Source organism: Dermacentor albipictus, chromosome 1 (genome assembly GCF_038994185.2).
Source record: "Dermacentor albipictus isolate Rhodes 1998 colony chromosome 1, USDA_Dalb.pri_finalv2, whole genome shotgun sequence".
NCBI classification, from domain to species: domain Eukaryota; kingdom Metazoa; phylum Arthropoda; class Arachnida; order Ixodida; family Ixodidae; genus Dermacentor; species Dermacentor albipictus.
In genome coordinates, this window is record NC_091821.1 from 48,055,991 (window position 1) to 48,080,600 (window position 24,610).

General features: G+C 44.9%; 1 protein-coding gene across 1 annotated transcript in view; it reads left to right on the forward strand.

The window, feature by feature from the left end:
- Nucleotides 1-24,610, forward strand: part of LOC135906704 (nose resistant to fluoxetine protein 6-like) — an 83,659-nt gene that overhangs the window by 6,289 nt on the left and 52,760 nt on the right. The window contains exon 2 of the mRNA XM_070533010.1: nt 18,435-18,646. Coding sequence (XP_070389111.1) covers nt 18,435-18,646 — 212 coding nt within the window. The remainder of the gene's footprint in view (nt 1-18,434; nt 18,647-24,610) is intronic.

The following is a 24,610-nucleotide window of genomic DNA, read 5'->3' on the forward strand; positions in this document are numbered from 1 at the left end:
CATGTATTGTGAAAGGCCACCAGAAACTTCACATATTGCTGTCCATTGCAGCACCTGCTGGTGCTAGAAACAGAAATTATTTTCAGACATCTAGGTGAACTCTTAACAAGAGTTCGCTTACCTCGATAATTAACAGTTGCCTGAGTTTTAGATAGTTTTATAAGAAACACGCTGTCATGGGTCTTTTTGATGATGTAACCAGTTTTTCTACCTTCTGTTGCAAAAAATCACTTGTGAGTGAAACGCTGTCCCACCTGTTATCGCTTCTCTCACTTTTTGTGCACACGCTGTTATGCTTCAAAACCTTTCTATGACATCATATGCGAGAAGCGTTTATTTGTTTCAGCATCCGTACAGTATACATGTTTAAAGAAGTTTCGAGAAACTGCTCCTTCGAGTACCGCTGGAAAGGATGATACAAACAGAGAGAAGAACGAGTCTAAAGTGTCATTTTCATATGAATGTCTGGTATGCAGAAAATGCCTGTTAAAAACGGAACATGACGGTACTGCTAGGCTTGCTGCTATACAGACAGAGGCGATGAGGTGATGTTGAAAAGGATGTAGAAAATACATTCTCCGGAATAAGAACGGTGAAGTGGAGTTTGGCTGCTCCAGCACTATAGGTGGTTCACTGTGACCTTCATTATTTCAAATTTCATCGTTGACGCACGTAGTAACGTAGATTACCGCGTGGGACCACTTGGTGAATGCAGCAGGGTCATGGCCGTGATACTAGTCGTGATACACATCACGACTAGCTCGCCATGGATCGGACCTACGCCTACCCTACCAGTGCATTCGAATTTTAGTCCGTCACGTTCTGAACGACCATGCCGGTTCGCGAGCAGCTGTAACCTTAGCGTTTCATTTTGTGACTGTGTTATGAAAAGAAGTATTTCGAAAAAGAAATCTTGTTAGCCATTTCGACACGCGCTGTTGTAATTCGTGGGAAGCAGTTCCTTGAAAATCTCAATCGCACGTTGAAACTAAATCCCAAACTGAATCGAACATTCAAGTCAACCCAGTAATTTATCCGCAAATTGGTTTTATGTATGAAAAGTAAAAATCAACATATACATAATTTGCAGAGAAACACTTTGCGTGCAATCCAAAACAGCTTTACAACTCCCCCCCATAAATAAAGAAATAATTGTGCACATCCCACACATTGTGGGAATCTATGTCATGCGAAGCATTTTGCAGGCATCTGGCTAACCAGTATTGTTTTGAGCTCCCGCAAAGCAATACGACGTGGACCAACGTGTTCCTGTAAATTGAGTAATTGTGCGTGGGTCGCGAGCGTACACGTGTGTGTGACGACAGCAGTACGACGATAACCACGTTGTAGACGATCGTACGATGGCGATGGCATGATTTCTACGCCATCTGTTCGACGCGAGCCTACGACATGACGATTGTTGGCTTCTACATAAATAGTGGACGAACGTAAGCGGGAGAAACGCGGATTGTGACTGACGTCATCAGCGACTACGTGTTACGCAATCGTACCTACCTATGGTTATTTCACGTGGTGTATGTTAAAACGAAGACGGCATTTGCAATTCGGTGAAAAAATTTTAACATTTCAATAGCTTTTGTCATCACCAAGTATGTATAACGTCGCACTGTTTCTACGTAGTGTGAGCTGCTACGAGAAAGCGCTGGCCGAAGTGGGCCCGTCCCGGAGACGGGGCAGTGTAACATGGCGCATCAAAGCGCCAGCTGCCCCAAGCAACGTAGACGACAATTTGGCAAGAAGGTGAACGCGCCGAGTGTTTCGAAGAGCTGACTGGCTTTGGAATGAGATAAGCAAGCATGCGTGCGATCGTGGCCTAATGTTGATGCCGGCTAACGTTAAGACATTTTTCTTCAAGCTGCACAAATTCACCTTGCCTGGTAATTAAACCGGATAATATGAAAGAATAATTTATGTGCTATGGGGAAGCAGGTGCTTTCTGTGCAAGCTAGCTAACATTATTGAACATGTTTTCATTGATTGTAATTATGCGATTATCGATGGGAATATATTACAAAGAACGTTAAAAATAGACCTAAGCCTGAATCCACATGTCATTCGTCTTTTGCCGCCTGAACGTGATTTTCAACAGAGGGACGTTATGTTTTAGCTCAGGTGACATGCCGTCTGGCGTAGTTTGTGTGCGTATAGACACTGCGACGCCGATCTGTGCACGAATACTTGTTGTGAATGGTTATTAAAGTACGGTATATTTATTAATCTGATTAACGATGATGAAGATGTGATGCCAGTGTTTGATGCTTTAACACGTGTAAAACGAGTTGGATCTTTGATCACAATCACCTATTTATGCTTGTAGCCAAGCTATAAATAAAGAAAAGAAAACGATCTCGGCCTAATGGTTCGAGCATTCGGCGGCTATGCTCGACCGTATAGAGGTTCTATTCCCACATCGGACATACATTATTTCATTTTTCTTAAAGCGAGGCGATACAGGAACCTACGTACATATCGTAAAGTACTAATAACGAGGCAAATAATGCTTTGAATTAAAAATGTACTGTTCATACGTCTTATGCGACTAAGTGGGTCATTTAAATTTCTTCCCAACATTTCTGGTTCACTATCTCTGCATTTAGCTTTTTTTCCGCAAACAGGCGCTCTTCCCTTTGTTCTGTTTCCGGCAGCTAAGAGCACTCGTTGTTCATGTCCGTAATTTCTGGACTCTATTATCGTCAAGATTCTTGTTCCGCAAAGCACGGAAAATTTCTCAGGAAAACACCTCGGCTCTTTGCTATCGAATCAATCACATGAGACAAAGATTTGACAACAGCCGCTTCCCAAGACTTGACATCAAATATTGATAAGTAGTTGGTGCCGTCCTTCGTATATTCTTTGTGATCCTGTATAGGAAGGAAGAAAAACAACAATTTGGGTCAAAAATCGGCCTTTCCTTCGCACATGACACTTGAAGCAATTGCTTTTTTCTTCCTGTACGGAGGGACGACTATTCCATCGATCAGACATTTCTTTAGGCTGCTGTTCTTGATTATCAGATTTGCTGCGCATAATGATCACGACGGAGGCCAGCACCAATGTACGTAATCAACTGCGCCCAAAAAAGACCGGGGCAGTGGTCTGCCCAGCGTAAAGGTGGTACAGACGCGTTGAACAATGCGATTACAATTTCTTTAATGGGCTAACATAGTAACTGATAAAAAAGCATTAAAAGCTGCGAGATTTCTTGTTGATAGTACAATGTTCGTGAACGTGATTCGTAGTTATATTCGATTACACTGGAAACGCATTGACGAACCCTTCAATTTAGAGATTTATGCGCCACTTATATTAGTTTTGTAAAAGGCATTTCGCTTTCTGTATTCTCGACCGTCTTATAGATCCGTCAGTACGATCAGTAAAGTATTCTGCGCTCTCAAGTATAAGGCCTCTTCGGATAAAAAGCGAAGACAATTACATAGCGCACTGTCGGAATAGAAGTAATGACCAAATCTCTGCCCTCTGTGAAATTTGTTAAACATCGTTTCCCGACCCTTTCAAATGCTTCAGCAAAGGCAGCTCGCCTGACCTTCAGTCATACAACCGCCTGCTGGGGCTGAAATGGTGTCACTGTGGTTACGCTTGACTTCTTTGGACATTGCGCTTCTCGGACAAACCTACAAACCCGCTTCCGAGAATGAGCTTCGCTTTGTGCGGACTGATCCTTGTCGTATCTTCGTATTTTGTCTTCATATATTCCATCCTTTCCACTCCTACCCTCCTCTTCCCGATCGCAAAGTAGATAGCCGGACAGCACTTATTCTGGTTAATATGTTGTTGGATTTAATCTTGCTGCAGAGGTATAGCCAGGACGTTATTCTGGAGTTCTTGTCAGCCAACTCAACGTCACGTTTTTTCTTGCTTAGAGTGGTCTCATAAAGGCTATTAAATTTTAGGAAAAAAAGAAGGAAGGAGGCGGGCTGTCTGACAATCTGGGGATAAGTGAACGCATGCCGTAATAGTAGGTAGACGCATTTCATACTATATACAAGAACCTAACCGGGTTTCGAGAGCCCTTGAAGATTATGGCTACATGTACCACAAAGACCGAAAGGATATCATGTGTGCCAAACCTGCGTTTCATCGCACTGCTCCGCGCGAAAGAGATCTGCAAGCCTCTCTAGCAACTAACATAATTATTCTATTCTATTTATATAGTTCCACACAATGGCAAATAAGGGGTTAATTAATGTTCTCGAAATAATAGCGAGTGACGCGCAAAGTCGGGGTGTTATTAACGGTCCTTTCAGACGAAGCTAGAAACGACCAATAGTCGTCGTCAGTTTCGATTGTTCGCCGAAGCTACCCTTTGGGCCTCTATAGTAGAAGCTGTCGTACCTCTTTTATTAAATCTAGCTCCCTTAAACAGTGTGGGACTTGCTGGGACCACTTTAATCGAACGTACAATTTCCTCAGGGTAAAAAGCGCCAAAAATCTCCCAAGAAGCCCGAGAGGTTACGTTGCGCCCGACGCACACACTCCACGGGTGGCCGGTGACACAGTGTTCGCGACTACTTCTCTGGAGAGCTCTGGAGTGATGACTCAATGGCTCAGCCTTCTGCTGTTCAGCTCGAGGTCACAGGTTGAAATCCCGGCCGCGGTTGCCGCATTTCGATGGTGGTGGAATGCAAAAACGCTCGTCTGCTTAGATGTCGATGCAAGTTAAAGAACCACATGTGGTCAAAGTTAATACGGAACCTTCCCCTACGGCGTCTCCCATAGCCCCATAATTGGTGTGCGATGTTAAGCCCTATGAATGAATGGATACTTTGCTCTGAGCACGTGCCTTTCAAGCATGGTTATACCAACGCTAAGTTCTTGCACGCTCGCCATTTGCCAGAAAATCACCTTGCGCACCTGCGACTATCCGTCAACTCAGACTGGCCTACCACAAAATGCGCATTTGTCCTCAGCTCTGTAAGAAGAGATCTGGCGCAGTAAGCGTGGTAGGCTTAATGGGTGTGCACAGGCAAGCTGCTGTGTGTAATGTATACGAACGGCAGTGCGAAGTGGGAGAAGTAAAGGCCGCTAATGGTTGCAGAGACTTGGCGGAGCAGCCCGTTCAGTTTCCTTTCAGGTTCTGTGCCAGGGGCTAGTTTATGCCACCGCGTGCAAGCTTCAGGTTTTAGAGCAGTCGACTTCGTGGTTTGAATAAAACATCAAATACTATGTTTCTACGCGCAAATCCAATCACTGTGGCGCGTGGGTAATGCGATACTTCCCTACATGTTTCTTAATCTGGTCGCATAGATGATAGCATAGCCTTGCATGGAGGGCTTCTAGGTGTGTTCAACCTGATTTAGGAAACTCTTGAGCACATGCCTTCTTTATTTTATTGCATGACGACACCTCCTCCTCCTTTGCAGCCGTTAGACGTCTGTTCCTTTTGTTCGTGTTCAGCACAGCTACGCAACCATATTTCTGTGCGTGAATTTACAATATCTTGCCGCAGGAAGAATATATTTCTCTCAGGATAGTGGAACATTCGTGAAATGTTAAAAAATTTGAACTTTACCTAGGCACGTAACATTCTTTTTTTTCTGTTACAATAAAAATTACTCATTCAGACTTCTACGAAAACAAATCCGCCTCTGCTGCTGTCAAATGCACTATCTTCTGTATTTTTACATGGACGACTTCAGTATGCAATTCATGACCGAGCCATGCACATTCATAACCGTGACCATGCGCGTGCAAATTAATTAGTTTATAACTCGAGAACCATCTTGAACATTTCACAGTTTTTTGTGAATGGAGGCTTTTTACCTTATAATCATGTTTGAGACTTTCAGTATAATCACTTGTTCAATGAAACTCGAAGAATCAAAATATGTTTTCTTAGATCTTCAAGTCTCCCCGCAAAATACTTTTACATTCAATTAGAAGTGAAACAAACTTACAAAGGCCATGTTTTTAAGAAACTCCTCGAAGAATTTTGTAGTCACGCAGCACAATTTACGCTTGGGTGAGAAAGCTAAGAAATATTATTTTAATAGGAACCATTTTTTAAGTATACTTATCAGATCATTATTATGAATTACCTTCGTTTTTCAAAGAGATCAGAACTTGTCGACCTGAGCGCTCGATGACGCAATGTGGTGACCCAGCAGTGACAGAAAACCATTGTGGCCGTTTCCTGTAAGTTTTCTTCAGGAAACGCGTGCACTGTGATGTCTCGAAACCATAACTTGGTTTAGAAATCAGCATTTGCAGAAAGACGCTCCGCTCTCGGCGTCCCGTAACATGCCTTTATGAACATATATTTTTTTTAACACTGCTATTATAAGACATGCTGTTTTTAATGAAAGCAGATGTTTGCCTGGCTGGTGACCTTGCATGCTGTTCCAGGCGTTGGGCGAAAGTTATGATATGCAAATTGATCACAAGTGCTACAATGGCACCTACATCCATAGAGATGCGCACACACACTCAACCGGCTCATGAAGTTTCATTGACATGTAATGTATATTCTAGAGTAAATAGTTTATCATTTCTGCCCGCGACAGTAGCACCAGTGATCAGCGCTATCTTACATCTACGGACATTTTTGGGCACTGCTCATTAGCCTAGTTATTGGCGCTAACCCACCAAATGCCACTGTAAAGTTAATAGAGAGAAGTAATAGTGAAGGATAGCCAGGGAGGCCAACCAGACACATGCCCCGTTTGCTACCTTGCACAGGAGAAAGTTACAGGACGAAAAGAACGAACGAACAAAAGAAAGAAAGAAAGAAAGAAAGAAAGAAAGAAAGAAAGAAAGAAAGAAAGAAAGAAAGAAAGAAAGAAAGAAAGAAAGAAAGAAAGAAAGAAGGAAAGAAAGAAAGAAAGAAAGCACTGGGCGTATCGCTTCGTCTACAGGTGCACATGGAAACTAGAGTCGCTCACTGAGGTCTGCCGACTTAAAAAACTGCAGTAATGCACTTTTTGCATTCTGGGCCTGTGAGTCATGTGGCAATGGTCGAAGCACTTTTACCACCATAAGTAATAATAAATGCAGGTGACCTTAAATGGTACGGAGTAGAAGGCACGGGTCTTCACAGTGGGGTCGAATACGCAGACACTTGACAGCCTCACACCTGCAAAGGTCGCAAGAAAGGTCTGTAACTCATCTCAATGAGGAAGACGAAGCGTATCTACCTGGCAGAACGTTGTTTGAGTACCCCTTTATTTTAAGCATGAAATGATTTTAGCTCCCGTTGTCCATGACCTTCAAGTGACCTTGAGCCAAAGGCCAGAGCCGTTATCCGGGCACTCAAACGAGAACATTCGGGCAAGTTGCGAGATCAAAACGAGATCATCCGGGCAACCAGTCAAACTTACGAAAATGCGTCCTCCGGCCCCGAACCCTTTGTACAGGACCGCATTACATACGCTAGTTACTGCCCAAACAAGTTGCAAAAAATATTGCTTCCGAGTTCTTCTTGATGTTCACAATATCACTAAACTGTAACTTCTAGTACGCAGAATTTTTATTTGTCATTTCCAATAGTTTTACTCCGGGCTGCTGTATCTTGAAAGCCACCTGTGACGGGGAAAGTATCCGACATGCGCGGTGTTTTCGCGGCTTAGTTCGCGTTGATGAGAGACGCAGCACGAAGGTCAATTCGCTCGCTGCTGCTACCGCACTTCCACACTCCAGGCTTTTGACAGCGAATTTCCGCGCTCATCGAATGATATGCGTTCATGTTTACTTGTGCACGCATGACACCATGCTTGTTAATTTAGTCAGTATGTCTATGTTTACAAGTTTGTACGGCGGTAAAACTACTATCCTTACTTGGTATAGCTATACTAGGAGAATGCCAGCAAACTTGAGTGTAGAAAAAAAATCAAGAGGCCGACATAGACAAAGAGCCACCTTCCTGTCTCTTTGTCTATGTCTGCCTCTTGATTTTTTTCTGCTCTCAAGTTTGCTGGCATTCGCCTAGTATAACCATATACCAACTAGCCCAACAAGCCACTCTCATGAACTAGTTAGCTGTTCGCTAATTTGTTATCGCAATCGATGCTTTGCCTTTCTGGTGAAACTGCAACTTTTTTTTTTTGTTCGTGAGGTCCCCAACGGCAACATGAAGTGCCTCAATAGGCAATCTGTTTCGGTAATGGTGGAGGGTTGGATGCCAAATGAAATTACCGACATCACAGTAAACGGACGTAAGAACGTCCTGGCCATTCATGGTGCGCATGCGGCCGCGTTGAGCACACCGCGAAACCTCCCAGACTTGGATAGAATGAAAGCCCGTTCCCATGTCCCGTTGAGGTCTAACGTCACCATCTGCGATGTAGATGCTGCCATTCACAAATCCCACATAGAAAATCTGGCCAACCCAGCCAGTGAAGCTGCCATTATCGCAAATGTCGCGCGCTTGCCAACTCACGTTTTTTGAAGATTGTGTTCATCGGCGAGTGTAAAGGTGGGCCACACTTGGTGGACGAGTTCGTGTGTGAAAAGGTGGGCCACGTCGTGTGTAAAGGTGTGCCACTGTCGACATCCTGTGCGACTGTTCGTAGCGAAGCCACTACAATGTCACAAATGTGTCGAGCTGGGTCACGTGAGAAGCACAAGCAAGATTACCACGATGTGTTCCCGCGGCGCTGAAGCCCACTCCGCGGTTGAGGGATAGACCACTGTTCTTAAATGCTCGAATTGTGATGGATACCATGAAGCTTTGTAAAAGAACTGCCTAAACATTAAGAAGGTGCTGGCTGTGTTTTAATTAAGTGGTGAAAGACCATTCTTCTCATCGGGGAGGTTGCCGAAACCATTGGAAAGCGGCCATATCGACACCGACAATCGTTAAAGAAAGCCAACGACTCTACAGCGTCCGTCCCAATCCCTGCTTCTCCGCCTCCCCTGCCGTTCAGAACAATCTGGGCTGATATTTGCAAGAACACCAAAACAAGCATGGCTGCAGCTGGTGCAGCTCGGTCTACGTTGTTAAAGCCACATCCACTAGTAAATATTCACAGTGTGCATCAGCAGCCTTTGATTCTGAACCTCCCACCGATAAGCTGCCTGAACAGGATAAGCATGTAAGTGTAATGCTTCGATCGCGTATCAACCCCATTGCCATGCTTTTTGTCAAAGTACAACATTGTCAGCTCAGAGTGCACTACAAGTTCTGAATGCTCTAAATCCAGTACTTGCCAGCCTTGAGTAGTCGTCCAATACTTTCATTTCCCACTGAGATCAGACATACTTCGATTTTACAGTGAAATGACAGAAGCCTCAGTTCCCTCATATCATCCTTCCGTCAATATATCTACACAAATTTGATTCCCGTAATCGTTATTTTCGAAACCAACGTAAAACGTTCTATCAAAATTGCAGGGTTTAAATAATTTGTTTCTTCGACGTGTGAGCAGCGCAGCGAGGTGGTTGTTTACAATCGCACGGATTTTACGTATGCCCATCGCGTGGTACAACCACACTACGACAATTAGTATGTCTGCCTTACGTGTAAGAAATAAGAAAGTGTGTCTCATGGTGTCTACACATTGCCTGTCGGGGACATATACACATTGTTCGAAATTGTTTGAACGCGATAGACTGAGAGACATATTGGACGTTATTAATGCCCCTTGAATTATACCTCGCGATTTCAACGCATATCACTCACTATGGGCTAGCTCGGCCATTAACTCCAGGGACAATGATATGTTGTCATTCGCCTCTTATCACGACCTTCATTTCAGGAAAAAGGGCAGTCCTGCCTGTCTGCGGGGCCGTACGCACAGCAGTCGTCTAGACTTGACTCTGCTATCACGCCACTTCATTTCGCCAGTTCAGTAGTTTTCATACATAGAAACGCATGGGAGTGACCATATTTGGACTTATGGACAGATCAGGAGCCTTAACAGTTCCTTCTTCTCCTCGACTGCATTACGAAGAATAGACTGGTTCAAATTTTAGCTGCACATGAAAAAATGCATGCCGAGAAGACCTTGACTACAACTTCGAGGATATCATAGGAGATGAGATGAGAGGAACTTGACGCATCCAAAAAAGGCTACGTGCACTTCGAAGAGGAGCAGAAGGTACATACAGCCTTACGAAGGCAGTCTTTAACTCGAGAATGGCACGGCAAACACAGAATAAAATCCAGCGTCGTTTGGACAGATTGTAGGAACCGCATTAGAAGTCTTTTTGTGAATGACTGGAACCTTGTAAACCACTGTCGCGCATTTGAAGGACTGTTCGTGGCCTGCACTCGTCCCCGCGACAACGAATTCCTGTCATGGTTTTAGCCGTACATGCATCACTACGGGACACTGCTTGAGGTGGCGAATGATTTCTGTGCACGCATCGCCAGCGTGTCCTTCATCCTCAACGCAGAGGATGTGTCTTCCCTCTGGCTTGCGTTATAGAAATGGATATTCGATTTACTATGGCATGACTTAACGCATCTTGTCAGACGAACAGCCAGCTAACATTTACAGATATCATTGACGTTTGTGTGTCTCTCTCTTTGGCTGCTTCTCGATGTTCTTCATCACCAGGGCCCGACGGCATTACCAATGCTCCTCTCGCCCATCTTGGACAAGAGGCCAAGAGAGAGCTGTTAAATTACTACCCCCGCGCATGGCATGAAATCATTGTTCTTCCGCAATGGAAGTTAGCTTCTACCGCTACTTAAACCAGGAAAGTCGCCATTTGACCTGGCATCATCTCGCCCTATTGTCCTGGCAAGTCGCATAAGGAAAGTAATGGAGAATGATCCATACACACCTAGAATGACACTGACATCAAGGTAGGTTTCCAGTAAGGCAGGCCATCAATGGAAAATGCTGTTGACCTAACAACGTTCGTCCAGAAAAGAAAATGCCTCAAACGCGTATCAGTGGCGCATTTTTTTATGCGAAAGGTGCATACGACAATGTAAATCATGAAGCGATCTTCAAATCGCTGGAGGTGGCCGGAATCGGGGGTCGAATATTTCAGTGGATCCGCGACTATTTGACTGAAGGTATACTTCTCTGTGCAGACCAAAGATGACAACGGTGCCATCTATGCTACTATGGTGTCGTCCCACAGGGTGGAGTATTGAGCTCTACCTTGTTTGACGTTACTATGGTGAGATTTGCTGAACTTTTGCCCAACACACTTCCCCTATTAATATACGCCGAATATATTTGTCTTTGGTCTTCTGTAGTGACCCGTCTTCAAGTGCAGTCAAGGATCCAGCCACCAGTCACCCTACGAAGTTCCTATTTCCGCAAACAATGCCTTATTGCCTCCACTGAAAAAAAATGCGCGTTAATTCCATTTACGCGAAGCACACGACGCAATGCCCCATCTGTATCTATGGCCAGGCTGTTTCATACCAGAAGTGTCATCGCTTCTTAGGAGTGATTATTAAAGGCAACCTTCATGGAGCCCCCACTGCTTCTACCATAAGAGGAGACTAATCAATTTGTTCGCATAATGAAGTTCGTGTGGAGAAAAATTTGGGGCACCTCAGTATGCTACATGCTGCATCTGTACAGAGCGCTGTTTCTGGGCTGTTTACGTTACAGCTTACCAGTTTTGCCAAACACATACAAAACGAATACTCACGCCAGCGAAAGTTTGCAAGGCCAGGCATTGCGCTCGTGTATTGGACTACCACGGAGCGATTCGACTCATGCAACTATCATGATCACTAAAGACCATTCAATTCCACCTTGCGTAACATCTGACAACCTCGGAGCTGACACTCGACATCTCTGTCGAGTCTTCAGTCACTATATTGCTGCTTTACCGGTGCAATGACCTGAAGTCATATTTTCAAAACTCGTCGGTATTTACACCAGCAGCAAGACCACTGTTACCCCTGCAGTGCTTACGACATCCACAAGCACGCCTCACGATTCCTGGAATTGGGAAGAAGACACGCCATCAAACAGGGGCCTTACGACACATGGCATCGTTAATAATGAACAAGATGTATGGACAAAAAACGTACATTTACATTGATGGATCGGGCTTCGCCATCTGCTCCACAGGCGCAGTTGTCATCCCGACCTTGCTAGTCACAATCAAGTTGAATGCGTCTCAAATGACGACGTCTGTGGCAACAGAACTTACCACCCTGCATGTTGCGGTTAATTAGATCGCGCAACCACAAGCTCGAAAATGGGTAGAGTTTTGTGATTCCCAAGGCAACCTTTCAAATTCTGCAGTTGTTCTTACGACGCCAGACCTATGACCAATTTGTATGCGAGTCAAGAGAAGCGCTCCATCAAGCCTTCTCGATGGGTTATGACATCATCTTCCAATGGCGACTGGGGAACCGTGGCATTGTCGATAACGACCTTGCTGATGATGCCGCCCGGTCAGCCCATAAAAGAACCAAGACAGCTTTCTTGTCCCTGCCGATAACAGACGCTGCCAGTGGTCTTAGTTTGCCGTTTGCATGTTTACACCAAGACGTAAACTTCGCAGAACACTTCGAGTGCCCCAAACTATCGTCTCCACTGACTTGATCTTTCATTGAAGCTGCAAATTCATTGCTCTTCTCCAACGGTGATGCAACTTTACTGTGCCGCCTATGGTTAGAGGTGGCTTTTACGAAAGCTTACTCATTATCTCCTGGAATTTCAGGCACATCCATCTGTTACTTATGTAACTGTGAAGAGACAAAAGAACACGTGTCATGTTTTTGTGATCGTTATCGCCAAACGCGAAGTTCTCTGGAGTGTGTTAGATCATAGAAAATTACCAGAGACAAAGGTGACTCGACCATGGCCCCACGCGTCGCCCCCTCGCAGGCTTACAAAGCGACGTGGGCCTGACTACGGTACGTCAAAGCGACTGGCATTATTGACTGATTGTAGCCATTATGAACAGCCGTACGTGTTTGTATTGATAGTACTTTCCCTCCTCTCTCTCCTTTCATGTTTACTTTTCATCCCTCATCCCACTTCCCCTTTCGTAAGGTAACAACCCGGACGCGCGTCTGGCTGGCCTCCTTGCCTTACCTTCCTTCCTTCTCCTTCCTTATGGTAGCTTGAGATTGTTGGAAGGATGGAGAATTCATTGGCAGCAGATAGAAAGACCGGGGGAGTTGCAATTAGGTACAGTGACATTACGAGCGCGTAATCAGAGTTTTCTTGCAGCGCCCGTTGTAGATGGAACGATCCGAACTGTCCGGACAGTGTCGACGGTGGACCGAGTGGTACCGTCAGCAGCGTCATCGAGGTCATTCGTGACGACGCCGCAATAATGCTGCATCCTCTGAGAAACCCTGTTATGACCCTTTTCGAGAGCACGATGGAGAGCCTCCCGGATGTCGGACACTAACTAGTTTTAGGTTCCATAACGTAGGCTTCCCATCAGGCTCTGAAGGGGTAGCTTGGGATCACAAAAGAACGCCCACTTTTTCAATGGTTCTTCTAAAATGCAATTAATCGTGGTAAAACGAACCGCAAGCTCAGCCCCGCCGATTTCATCTGGCCCATTATGAACTTGATTGTCGGTAATTTACCATAGATGATAACCGTATCCGAGCAGCTCTCGAATGAAACGGATCCGTCGGTGTAAATATGCAAGCAATTAAGATACTCCTCTTGCCGTAAAGATAAGCACATATGCCGTCAGACTTAATCATCCTTATGAGTGCGCGCTTTCACGAAGCCGTCTTCACCTTCATCTGCCCTCACCCTCACGAAGTGAGGTGACGTGAGGTGAGGATCGTATGGCTGGAAAGTCGGGTGAGCGAAGATGGTAGAGGGTGCACGTCGTGAGGCAAGGGCGAATGAAGACGACTTGGACAAAGTGAGGCAACATGAGTAAGTCGCGATTCAAACTGCTGAGGTGGGCGGGGAAAGTGTCAAGGCTTTGCATTTGATCGAAAATGTGTGGCCACAAAGGAAAGACAACTCGGCGATTTCTGTCGGCCGAATTTCGGTGACAACAGTCTACGTCGTTTCGGCACCTCTGTAACTGCGCCGACACCAACATACTGCAGACCATCCGCCGAAGGTCCGTAGATTCAGACTGTCTATAACACTGCCAACAGTACAATGGCCCTAGCGCCAAGCCGACGCGGCTGCCGTTGATTTTGTTGCCGCGGATTTCTAGGCCAGCTGCTCAGTTTTTCCGTGTTTTACCCCTTCTTAAAAATGCATTTATTACCGACGACTACACGTTATCACATAAATAAATTATGATGCCACCAGGTCCGCAAATTGTAGTTGTTAAATAAACGCATTTTACGGTGGCGCATTTATTGAGCATCTATATAAATAAATTGGTTTGGCCTTTGCGTAACTGTCTCTTCTACGCACTTCACATCAAGTAAAATAGTCTAGTGATGGGAAACTTGGAAATATTGTAGGTGTTAAAGGTAGCTGTAGCCAACCCTTAAATTTTATGGAAATAAACCGTGGAAAACAGAAGATGTCTTTGTGCCTGTTAGCTTGATTTATTTTTTTCTTCCAACATCAGCGGCATCGCTCATTCATGGTTCAAAAGAAATTATGTAAAACATGGCAATACAGCATTTAGCCGACCTTCGCATGTACTTGTTTTTTCCTCTTGGTGTGTTGACTATTAGAGAAGAAAGCATCTTACGTGTGCCTGTGTGCTATGTTATTCGTGTATCACAAAAAAGTCGCAGTTTCGACCGAAACGCCAAGCACCCCTTGCGATAGTAAATTAGTAGACAGCCATACGAAATAGGGATAGTAGTTCTTTCGGTAGTATAAACTTGCAAACACTCGCTTACTAACTAAATTAACAAGCATGGTATCAGCGAGCAGGGCAAATATGCACACATCACACTCTATGACCGCGGACACTTGCTGTCAAAATTCTGGCGTCAGGAAGTGCAGCAGCAGCAATGAGCAAAGTGACCTTCCTGCTGTCTATCGCTTTAACGCAAACCCAGCGGCGAGAATGCAGCACCCGCAAAGTTACGAACCATCGGCCCATCTGGACTCAGCCCCTAAAGCAGATCACTTCTGAGATAAAGCCCGCGCGACCGCATGTTGCTGCCAAAGTACAACGCCCCCCACCCCCTACCGTCCCTTCCTCCGGTTCCTTGCGCGCGACGGAGGACCGCTCGCTTCCTCCCCGCTTTCATTCCTTGCGCGCGTGAGATTTAGCCTCTATCGTCAGCTCCCCTTCGCACGCCTTCACTCGCGTAAAAAGGGTGTTTCAGCCAACACTTTCAAAAATTTTGGAAAACTGTCTGTGGCAGATAGCACAATTTTACTAGTTAATCAGCTGGTCTACTCGAAGAGGCGGACATTACTTGCGCAAGAAATCGAAATGCGTAATTGACTAATTAACAAAAGCTCTCTCCTAGGTATACTTTGTGCCGCAAGATACATTTCTTGAAAAGGGACAGAAGAAAGGAAGACAGTGAAGCGCCAAACTACCGTGTAATGACGTATTGGTAACAATAATTGTAATAATTGGTAATGGTAACAAAAGCTCACTAATGAAGTTTTTAACTAATTACCTTATGGCATTGCAATTTACAAATTCTAGTGGGTGAGACTGTAGGGCACATCCACTCAAAAGGAATTCTGTGGATGACACCATTTACAAGATATGCGCAATCACACTTGCTGTAAAAATGCGCTGTCGTTCCACTTACTGTCTTCACAAAACGTCGTTTCATGCACTGAAGCACAAAAGTAACTGGAATGCCAGTGCGTTATTCCGCAAAGTTCGGGAATTATTATCTCCAAACTAGTATCATGCTTAGAATTCGTTCCAAAGGGACCCACCTTGCGAACTCGCCGGCTGGAATTCGTAAATCGCAATATGTTCCATAAGGTAATAAGTTAAAAACTCAGTTAATGAATGTTTGTTAATTAGTTGATTATAGATTTTAATTTCTGAGGAAGTAATGTCCGCCTGTTCGAGTACACCAGCTCATGGACTAGAATTGAGCTATCTGCCACGGGCAATTTTTTTAAATTGGAAAGTGTTCGCTGGAACACCCAGTATACAGCATACGGCGCACGGCAAAGGTGTTAACGCCCCTGGACTTTATACGGAACATCACGGCGACTACGAGGGTGATGACGACGGTCAAAATGCATCAGGAGTGTCCATATAATTGATGTCATAATAATACAAGGCGCATGCGGAAAACGGGCCAGGCAAGGCGCCTCTCCACCTGTGTCCAATATTTGGGACCCTGCCCATATTGCTCACGATTATTAGACGCAAAGCTCTGCAGTGCTTGGCAAAGGTTGAACGTTTCCTTCTTCTGTACGCCCTTGACGGAAGAACTCTAAAATAGCTGTTGTGAATTTATGTTGGTGATGTGGCTGTAGTAATTAGGCCAACGCCTTTCGAGTTGCTGTTTCAATAGTTCAACAGGGCCAAAATAATAATGCCACTCCATCGTTCTAATTGTTTCAGTTTGTTGTTGCGTATTTGACAGATTTTTCCAACGAAGTTTATATCGTCGGTTCGCCCATACTTGAATTTTCTCTAGTATCTGAGTGGGGGGCGTTGTGAGCAACAAGAGTGGTCCACTGCTACAGCGTAAATAATTAATATCAGTGTGCAGTGTCACGTGAATGAAACAATACAAGCCGTGCACATGACCTTTGATGCATATATGCCTCAGACTAATGGTTCACGTTGAGTCTCTCGACTGGCACTATAACTATAAACATGGAAAGAGTGCAAATGTTCCGAAGCGAGCACAGGTTTCAAAGTTTATGGGTGATGGAAGATTGAGTGTTTGTTTAGTGCGGTAGATATTTTCCGAGCCAAAGTGGCCCTGAGGTAACAAACCTATACATGACACCCGTATAGTTGTTCTTAAACTCTACGAGTATTCAAATTTCAGTCGGTCTTTTTTAGTGCGCACATAAAATATCTGGCTATTGAATGAACTCTGTTATTGTTCGTTATACAAGCAACGGAAATGCGCAGTATGGCTTTATCGCAAAACTACAACAATAAGCAACCCATTTTACTGCTGCAACATTCACAAGTTCCTAATCACTCGGCTGTCCTATCCCTTAGGCAGCCCTGGCTAAGTGATGAATACAGCTAGTTCCCAGGTGGTTCCCTGAAAAAAAGATCCATTATGTCTTTTTAGCATTGTCATCATAGTGAGCGTGCGCGTATGTGTGCGTGCGTGCGTGTGTGCGTGCGTGCGTGTGTGTGTGCGTGTGTGCGGGCGTGCGTGCGTGCGTGCGTGTGTGTGTGTGTGTGTGTGTGTGCGTGTGTGTGTGTGTGTGTGTGTGTGTGTGTGTGTGTGTGTGTGTGTGTGTGTGTGTGTGTGTGTGTGTGTGTGTGTGTGTGTGTGTGTGTGTGTGTGTCTTGTTTATAACGTTTTAAAAAAGCTTGCAAAAGTTACTTGAATTATCTCACTACAGATTAATTATCTGCCCAGCTGGACATCATTTGCAAGAGGAACGAAGGCAATACGTTTACTAAATCAACTAATTGCATTAATTAATTTCTTATTTACCAACTTTGCGGCACATGCTTATACAGGAAAGTTGAAGCAAATTATAATAAAAGTCTTGTTCTGCGTTTCTACTTTTGGATATGGCCATGTAGACCTAAATAACTGATGTCAAATTATTAGGTTAATTTGCCTGATTATGCACGTGGGACCGCGAAACAGACTTCTCTGTCCAGCGCGTGCGTGACATAGAAGTGTGGCGTAAAATGAAGTTTCTAGACAGAGCTAAAATTCAGCTCGTAACATACTGGCTAGCTATATCTGAGGAAGGGAGAAAAAGCTACCATGAAGGACGAGTCTAACCATTCGAAACTAGTTTTTGTAGGGGGTCGTTTTGACCATAGTTTGGGACGCTGCACAAATATCTTGATAGAAAAATACACAAGATACTGACATGCACACTTGAGCGCTTCGTCGCAGTGATTCAACAAATGTCGCCCCAGCTGCTCAAACCAAAGCAACGGAGTCGAAGAAAACTCTATCAAGCTATGTCGAATGGTACGATTTTAGACTGCTTGCCATTAGCTATGATATCTGAGACACTCATTCGGTCATTAGAGGGCGTGATTTTTCTCACAATCAGTTTCAGTTTCATACGTAAAATGAGCCATCACTTACCTAGATACACGATGTAGCAGCACAAAGATGCACCAACATGCGCGCATCATCCCCCTTGTCGAGCATAAAGTTGCTACAAACTTAAATACTCCCATTTATATGAGTGCCTCGGCTGAAGAACTTCACATTCCTGTCCACCATAATTATTTTGAGTGTTTATCGTTTGCTTCACTCTAAACTTAATGTAAAAAATCTTGTCGATTCTTTTGACCTGCTCCTTTTGCTGCACTGTTTGGTGAAGCTGCTTAAACTTGATAGGAATTTCTCACACGTAGACTCCTGCCGCGGCTGGTCGCGCAGATACTGTCACTGAGTCGAAAAGCGTGTCGGTAACCTTCGCCGCTGCGTTTTTATGCAGTGCTGGACGCCAATTCCCGTCCACCTGGTGGCCTCATCTCGGGCACGTTCAACGACTTAGGCACCTACGACCAGTGCCTGTCCACGGCGGCACGCGATGCCGACGGTGGCGTCCACTTCTCGGGCCAGTATTGCACGCTGTACCTGCAGCCGCGACGGCTCCCTTTCTTCGAGAAGATCGTGCGCCGGCTCCACGACGATGTCTACGACGGTGTAAGTATTGCCCTTTAACGAAGAATATTTTTCACTGCAGCACCCGAAATTTTAAATCTAGCACCCACTGTGCCACACTGGAAGAATTTGAATTCACCTCACTGGGTACTACGCTGCATGGCGCTCTTCATTGCGGCGCACAGCGTTTCGCTCACTTTGTTTGTGGACACTTCCAGGGGCCGATGTATTTCGTGCACTTGTCAGATACGCGCAATACTTCAAGCTTCGAGTCTCGTTCATTAGAGACCCGCCTCGGTAGCTCAGTGGATAGGACGTTGCGCTGATGACCTCTAGGTCGCGAATTCAATCCCGGCAGTGACAGCCGCGTTTCAATGGTGGCGAAATGCAAGAGAGCTCGAGTACTTAAATTCAGGCGCACATTAAGGAAACACAGGTGTCCAAAATGAAAATCCTGAGGGCCCCATTGTTTCGTGTCTCGTAATTAGATCGTGGTTCTTGAACTCAAAACTGCCGAATTTTTTATTTATTTATTCGTTCACTGGAGAGCAGCGTCTGGCTCGGGTTACAGTGGCTGCTCCAAAAGTATATTGAAGTAATAAAGGAGGTGTCGCTGACGTACTGAATGAGAATCCAGGTTACTTTGTCTGTAGTACTGCAGTGCACATCTTATCTTCCTGTTTCTCTCATCTTTAATGTCACGAATATTAACCAGACATTTTTCTCGCTATTACGCGACCTTCACTTTTTCATATCTTCCTCAGGCAGCTTCTTTCCCGCCCTCTTATTCCAAATCATGTAATCGAACGAAGGTGATGCACGCTTTGCTGCGCTTTAATTCAACCCTAGGACAACCTACCAAACAATCGCATGCAGACCTGCATCGATCGGTATCTTAGGGAGAGAGGCAGATAGGGAAAAAAGCTTTATGTTCACATAATGCTCAAAGCAACTTGGTCTGTTTTTTTGGTTTTTTTTGTCTCCGTCCCACCTGACGAGTTTGAATGCTTGCAGCGAAACATTTTAAGATTATGCGGCTTCGACAAGCCAGCGTAAAACGGCAGCAGAGGCTCATCCCATAAAAATGATATCGCGCATACAATTGAAAAGATCCGTTGTTGTCGAGGACATAATCTTCCTTATCACAGTAATAAGAATCGCTAAACAATAAATAACCATACCAAAGATCTCGAATAGCAAGCGTTTCTTTCATCGTAAGAAAGTATCAGCACCCTCTGCTACGGAGCAAGACTGATAGCCCTTTGACAGATGCTCTACAGCCGTTGGGGGCAGTTTGCCAAGGACCATCGTGGTGGCCATGCTTCTAATTGTGTTTTGTTTTTCAGTCAGCCATTATCTAAGCGTGCCACTGACACTTCGAAATGCATTTTAATTGAAATGATCCATTTCGGTTTCCTAATCGAGGCATGTTACTCACAACCACGACGTGTTATGCAGCTTGGTATAGTTGGTGCATTGTTGACATTTTGACAGTTTAAAAGCCAATAGTTAAGGCAAAACGTTAATGTAATGTCGTTAAACGCATTTATAAACCCTCTTCAAAGTGGTTCAATTATAAGCACCATAAGAACAATAGCATAGGTATTGCTGGTTAGCAGTGCTTTGGCCACTGCTCACTGTTCATAGCACGTGACGATGGTAACTAGCATGAGTAATTTCGAATAAACTTATTCCAGTTCTGGCAACTTGTCATCAAGAAATCCACAACATAAAACCTACTTATTCGGCCCTGTGTATGGACACCATTACCGGGTTATGGCATACAGGTGGATTCACGAAGCCACTAATTAGAAACGTTGGTTCGAAGGAATTTTTATCCGTCCTTTCTGCGTGCTGTTATGATTCACCTGTCAAGTGTGAGAAGCGTTCACGCGGGCTTCCCCAAGTCGACATAATTGCCCTCTTCGAAACAGCGTCACCCCTTTTTTTCTCCGAGCTGACACAAAGGGATCGACGAAGAAAAGACAAACCGAAGGGCCGGAGGTCGTCGACGACAGAAGCTGACACAAAGGGAAGGACGAAGGGAAGAAAATCCGAAGGTCAGGAGCTCGACGGCAGAGCCTGACAAAAGCACTAATACTTCCACGGGCTCCCGAAGAAGACGTCGACGTCGACGACCACAAGACCGCAACGGGTTATTTAAGGCCTTCCTGGCCCCCGTGTTAATCAGAACCGTTCGACGCTCGGAGGAGAGTCACAACCATGTACTAATGAAGTGAATACAACCTTTTCTACTTTTTTTCATCATCACGATGCCCAGCTTCGTTGTCATTTTCTGATTCTTGGGGTGAAGACCCACCTCCCCCGGTCGATATCGTATCAGTGCAGACTATTTGCAGGCGGGATATTTCGAGTGAAAATTCTCACATTCTCAAAGACTACCGCTGCTCGGCGCTGTTCTGTAACGTTGCACATACGATTTCAACATTAAATTAAAAATATAACATCCTTGATCTGACTTTATTTTGTGCATGCTGACCTAACTAAATACACCAACATAACCAGAGATAACAAAATGCTCTTGTTGAGTCTGACCACTTCTTTAGCCATATTTGTCCTCTCGCCCTCAATAGTGTTGATTCTAGATCACTGAAAGCGTTATTTCTCGAATATTAGCGACAAAATATTTAAGCTATTTCGGAAATTTCATTCCAACTACTTTTCTAGAAACCATCGCGTGTATCTCAGTGGCGTTCAAAAAACAAATTGATCAGCCCTACTGACGAATATGTACCGACAGTTAACATCACTAGCGACGCCGATATACCATGGCATTCGAACACTCTAAAAAAACAATCACAAAAAATAATACCTTCTATATGGAATGTAAGTGTGCAAAAGAGAGATAGAGAGCGCGGATAAGGAGGGAGACGACATCGAGGTTGACTAGGAAATGGCCACATTTGCTATCCTGCACGGGGAGAAGGAGAAAAGAGCTAAAAAAATTTAGAAGTATGAGTAGGCAGACCCAAACCAGAGCACAAAGTCTGAAGCGGCCTACGCCGCTGTCAAGGCCTATGTAGCAGAGATACAAGCAAAATGAGTGAAGATATAGCCTCCTATATTTTTCCGTGCCCGCGTCATCGCTCCAGTAGCGCCGTTCAATGTCCTAGCCTGGCCTCCTCGTATTTCCCTAGATAATGATCATAATAATAGTGATGATGATTTATTGGCATCTACCTTGAAACAAAACGGTGACAAATAGTCACCTAGCCTACTTCAATTAATCAGGTATGCTTTAGTAGACGCTTATCATTCTAGCATTTCGCCTACACCTGTGTAATCATTTCATTCTTCCTTAAAACTTCTACATCAACCCTCTACAGTTACCTATGCCTTTAGTGGATCCGGTGATATCAATCCCTTCCCTGCTTTTCGTACATTCTGGAATGACAGCGCCCATCGCTAGGGGCGCTATCGAAGCATCTGGGCCGCTATTTTGTAGCGATGCCTTATGCCTTATTCTATGCTTTTCTTATCATCCACCATACACGGCCGTCTGATCGCGTTGATAATGTGGGCAGACCGTCGCTCTGACCAGTGGCCAAGCGCGAAAAGCCTGAAAAGGCATAGAATCGGAAAAGGCATCGCTACAAAATACCGGCCCTGAGATCTCATGCGTGGCGGCAATGGAAAAGAAAGCTGCCATGAGTAACTACTTAAGAGGAAACACGAAATCAGGAAAGAAACAATTTATGATAACTCAAAGGGAAGCTCATTACTTTTCGAAGCGAGATCGGGATGCCTTAGAACACGCACCTATAAAGCGAGATATAAGAATGAAGAAGAAGCATGTGCTTGCTGCGGTAAAGCTATGAAAACGATGGAGCATGTTTTTTTTGTTTGTTTTTTAGAATGCGAAGACGTCTGTCCAGCTATCGATTTAGGCACCACTAGCCTCCTTGAAGCCCTTGGGTTCAGCGAGAGCAGTGGAAAAGTAAACATGCCCGCAATAGAGATTAGTAAAAGGCGATTGGAAGATTGGTGGAAAAAAAGTAGGGAAACGACAAAAAACGCAGACGTACGAAACCAAAGTTCGCTATAGGGTATCAGAAAATTTGGTTGTCTGAGTTCATAGCTTTCTTTCTTCTTTTTCTTTCTTTTTTCCTTTTAAACCTAGGTAGGACATTAGGCAGCATAATAACAAGAGCTTGGTGGCGCAACCCAAAGCCCCGTTCCAAAGGGGACACTCATAACATCCGTCCATCCATCCATGCGAGGCGTTGCCGGCGTGCGGAAGAGGCACAAAGCTAGCGTCTGTACATCTGGAAGTCTGAGACTTCCAGGTGTACAGGCGCCCAAATCTTTAACTGGTGTGCGGGAGCGGCGACTTTTCCGTGCGTTAGCGCCGTTTGACGGGGCGAGGCTGGAAACAGTCTGAGGCTAAGCGCATGCGGACAAAGCGCGCTCAGCTGGGCCCATCGTCTACTAGGCTGTTTCCAGCCTCGCCGCGTCATACGGCGCTGACGCCCGGAAAAGTCGCCGCTCCCGCACACCAGTTAAAGATTTGGGCGCCTGTACATAAAGCAGCGGATGACAATAAATTATAAAACGAGTATAAAGCAGCGGCTGCTTTACATAAATCTAAGAAAGCACTTTCATCAGTGAATTTGACTACAGGCGCACCCTTCTCAGAAAAAGTACAGAAGAGACTGTCCTAGTGAAATTGTTGTATTGCTCTAAACGGATTCGCAGTTTGCTTTAGAATTTCAGTAACTTATATTTATTTTCGTACGCACACTTTCATTTCTGTGGCAGACTGCTTGTTCGGGCCTGTGTAGGTGTTACTGGTGATTATATTGAGCAAATTGACAGAAGCTTTGCAGGGAAAAGGCCAGCTGTAGCGGGGGCCTTGCTATAGCATCGTCTGCTCTGATAAGGATGATGATTTATTGGAATCCCCTTAGAAGCTGGGCAGTAGATAAGTAGTCACCTTGGGCCCTATTACGTAGAACTATTCTAATATATTTTTATTCCAATCTAACCGCCTACGCAAGCATCGGGCGGTGACCTGCAGTGTTGCCTCAACAGCCCAATAAAATGCTCTCTTAGTTTATATATAGGAGGTCACTATTTGTCGCGTACAAGAAGAATTACATTGCCTGCATTGAGTGGTTTTATTTCATTGGTAATTGGCTTCCAGGAGGCGAGGAGCATGCTCAAGTGTAGAAGGTTTTGATGGGGCACGAGCCAGCGCACTGAAAATAGATAACCGGATGAAGAGCGTGGTGCCGGCTCCTGCGATTGGTCCGTTTTCCCTTACTTAGCTTGCGGTGACAGGTCGAAAATCGCGGCGGCGTGCAACGGAAAGTTAAGAATGCCGCTAAAACGGATCCTCAACAAGAAAAAGTTGGCAGAGCGAGGTCGTAAACGTGCCGAAAGTGCTCGAATACGTTACATGGCCACGCAGAAACTTTTATTGTACGCAAATGAACCCATGCTCTCCGGCATGTGCGAGTAGCCAGTGCCTGAGCGATCGGCTGCAGCCATATTTTATTCCTTTCGGAACGGTGCAGCCTGCGGCTATTCAGAAAAAAAAGTCCGTTTTGTTCGACATATGGATACGTCTTTAACGCGTACACGTCCCTTTGACGCGGTGAATTTTCGCGGTTTTGTGACGTCGCGTGACAGGCAGGTGAAGTGGGTGCAGCCCGAAAACATTTGACCAATAGCCGAGGGCTAATAGCGAAAAGGCGCCGAATGAGAAATAGCTATGTTTCTTTTGTTCAGTCCAATCATGCATAATGAAAGTGTACACGCCATATCAGATGGGGAGCTACTGCGATTTTCGTGATTTCGCGTGACAGACAGGAGAGGGGGGGGGGGGGGGCAAGATGTTTTTGACCAATCGCGGAGGGCTGACTGCAGAATTGGAATAGAAAAGTTTGGAATGGCTTTACGTTATAGCGCCCCTGGCCAGCTTGAGTTAATCAGCTATGTTATACCCATTTTTCATCGTAGCATTTTTTTATACATCTCCTTATT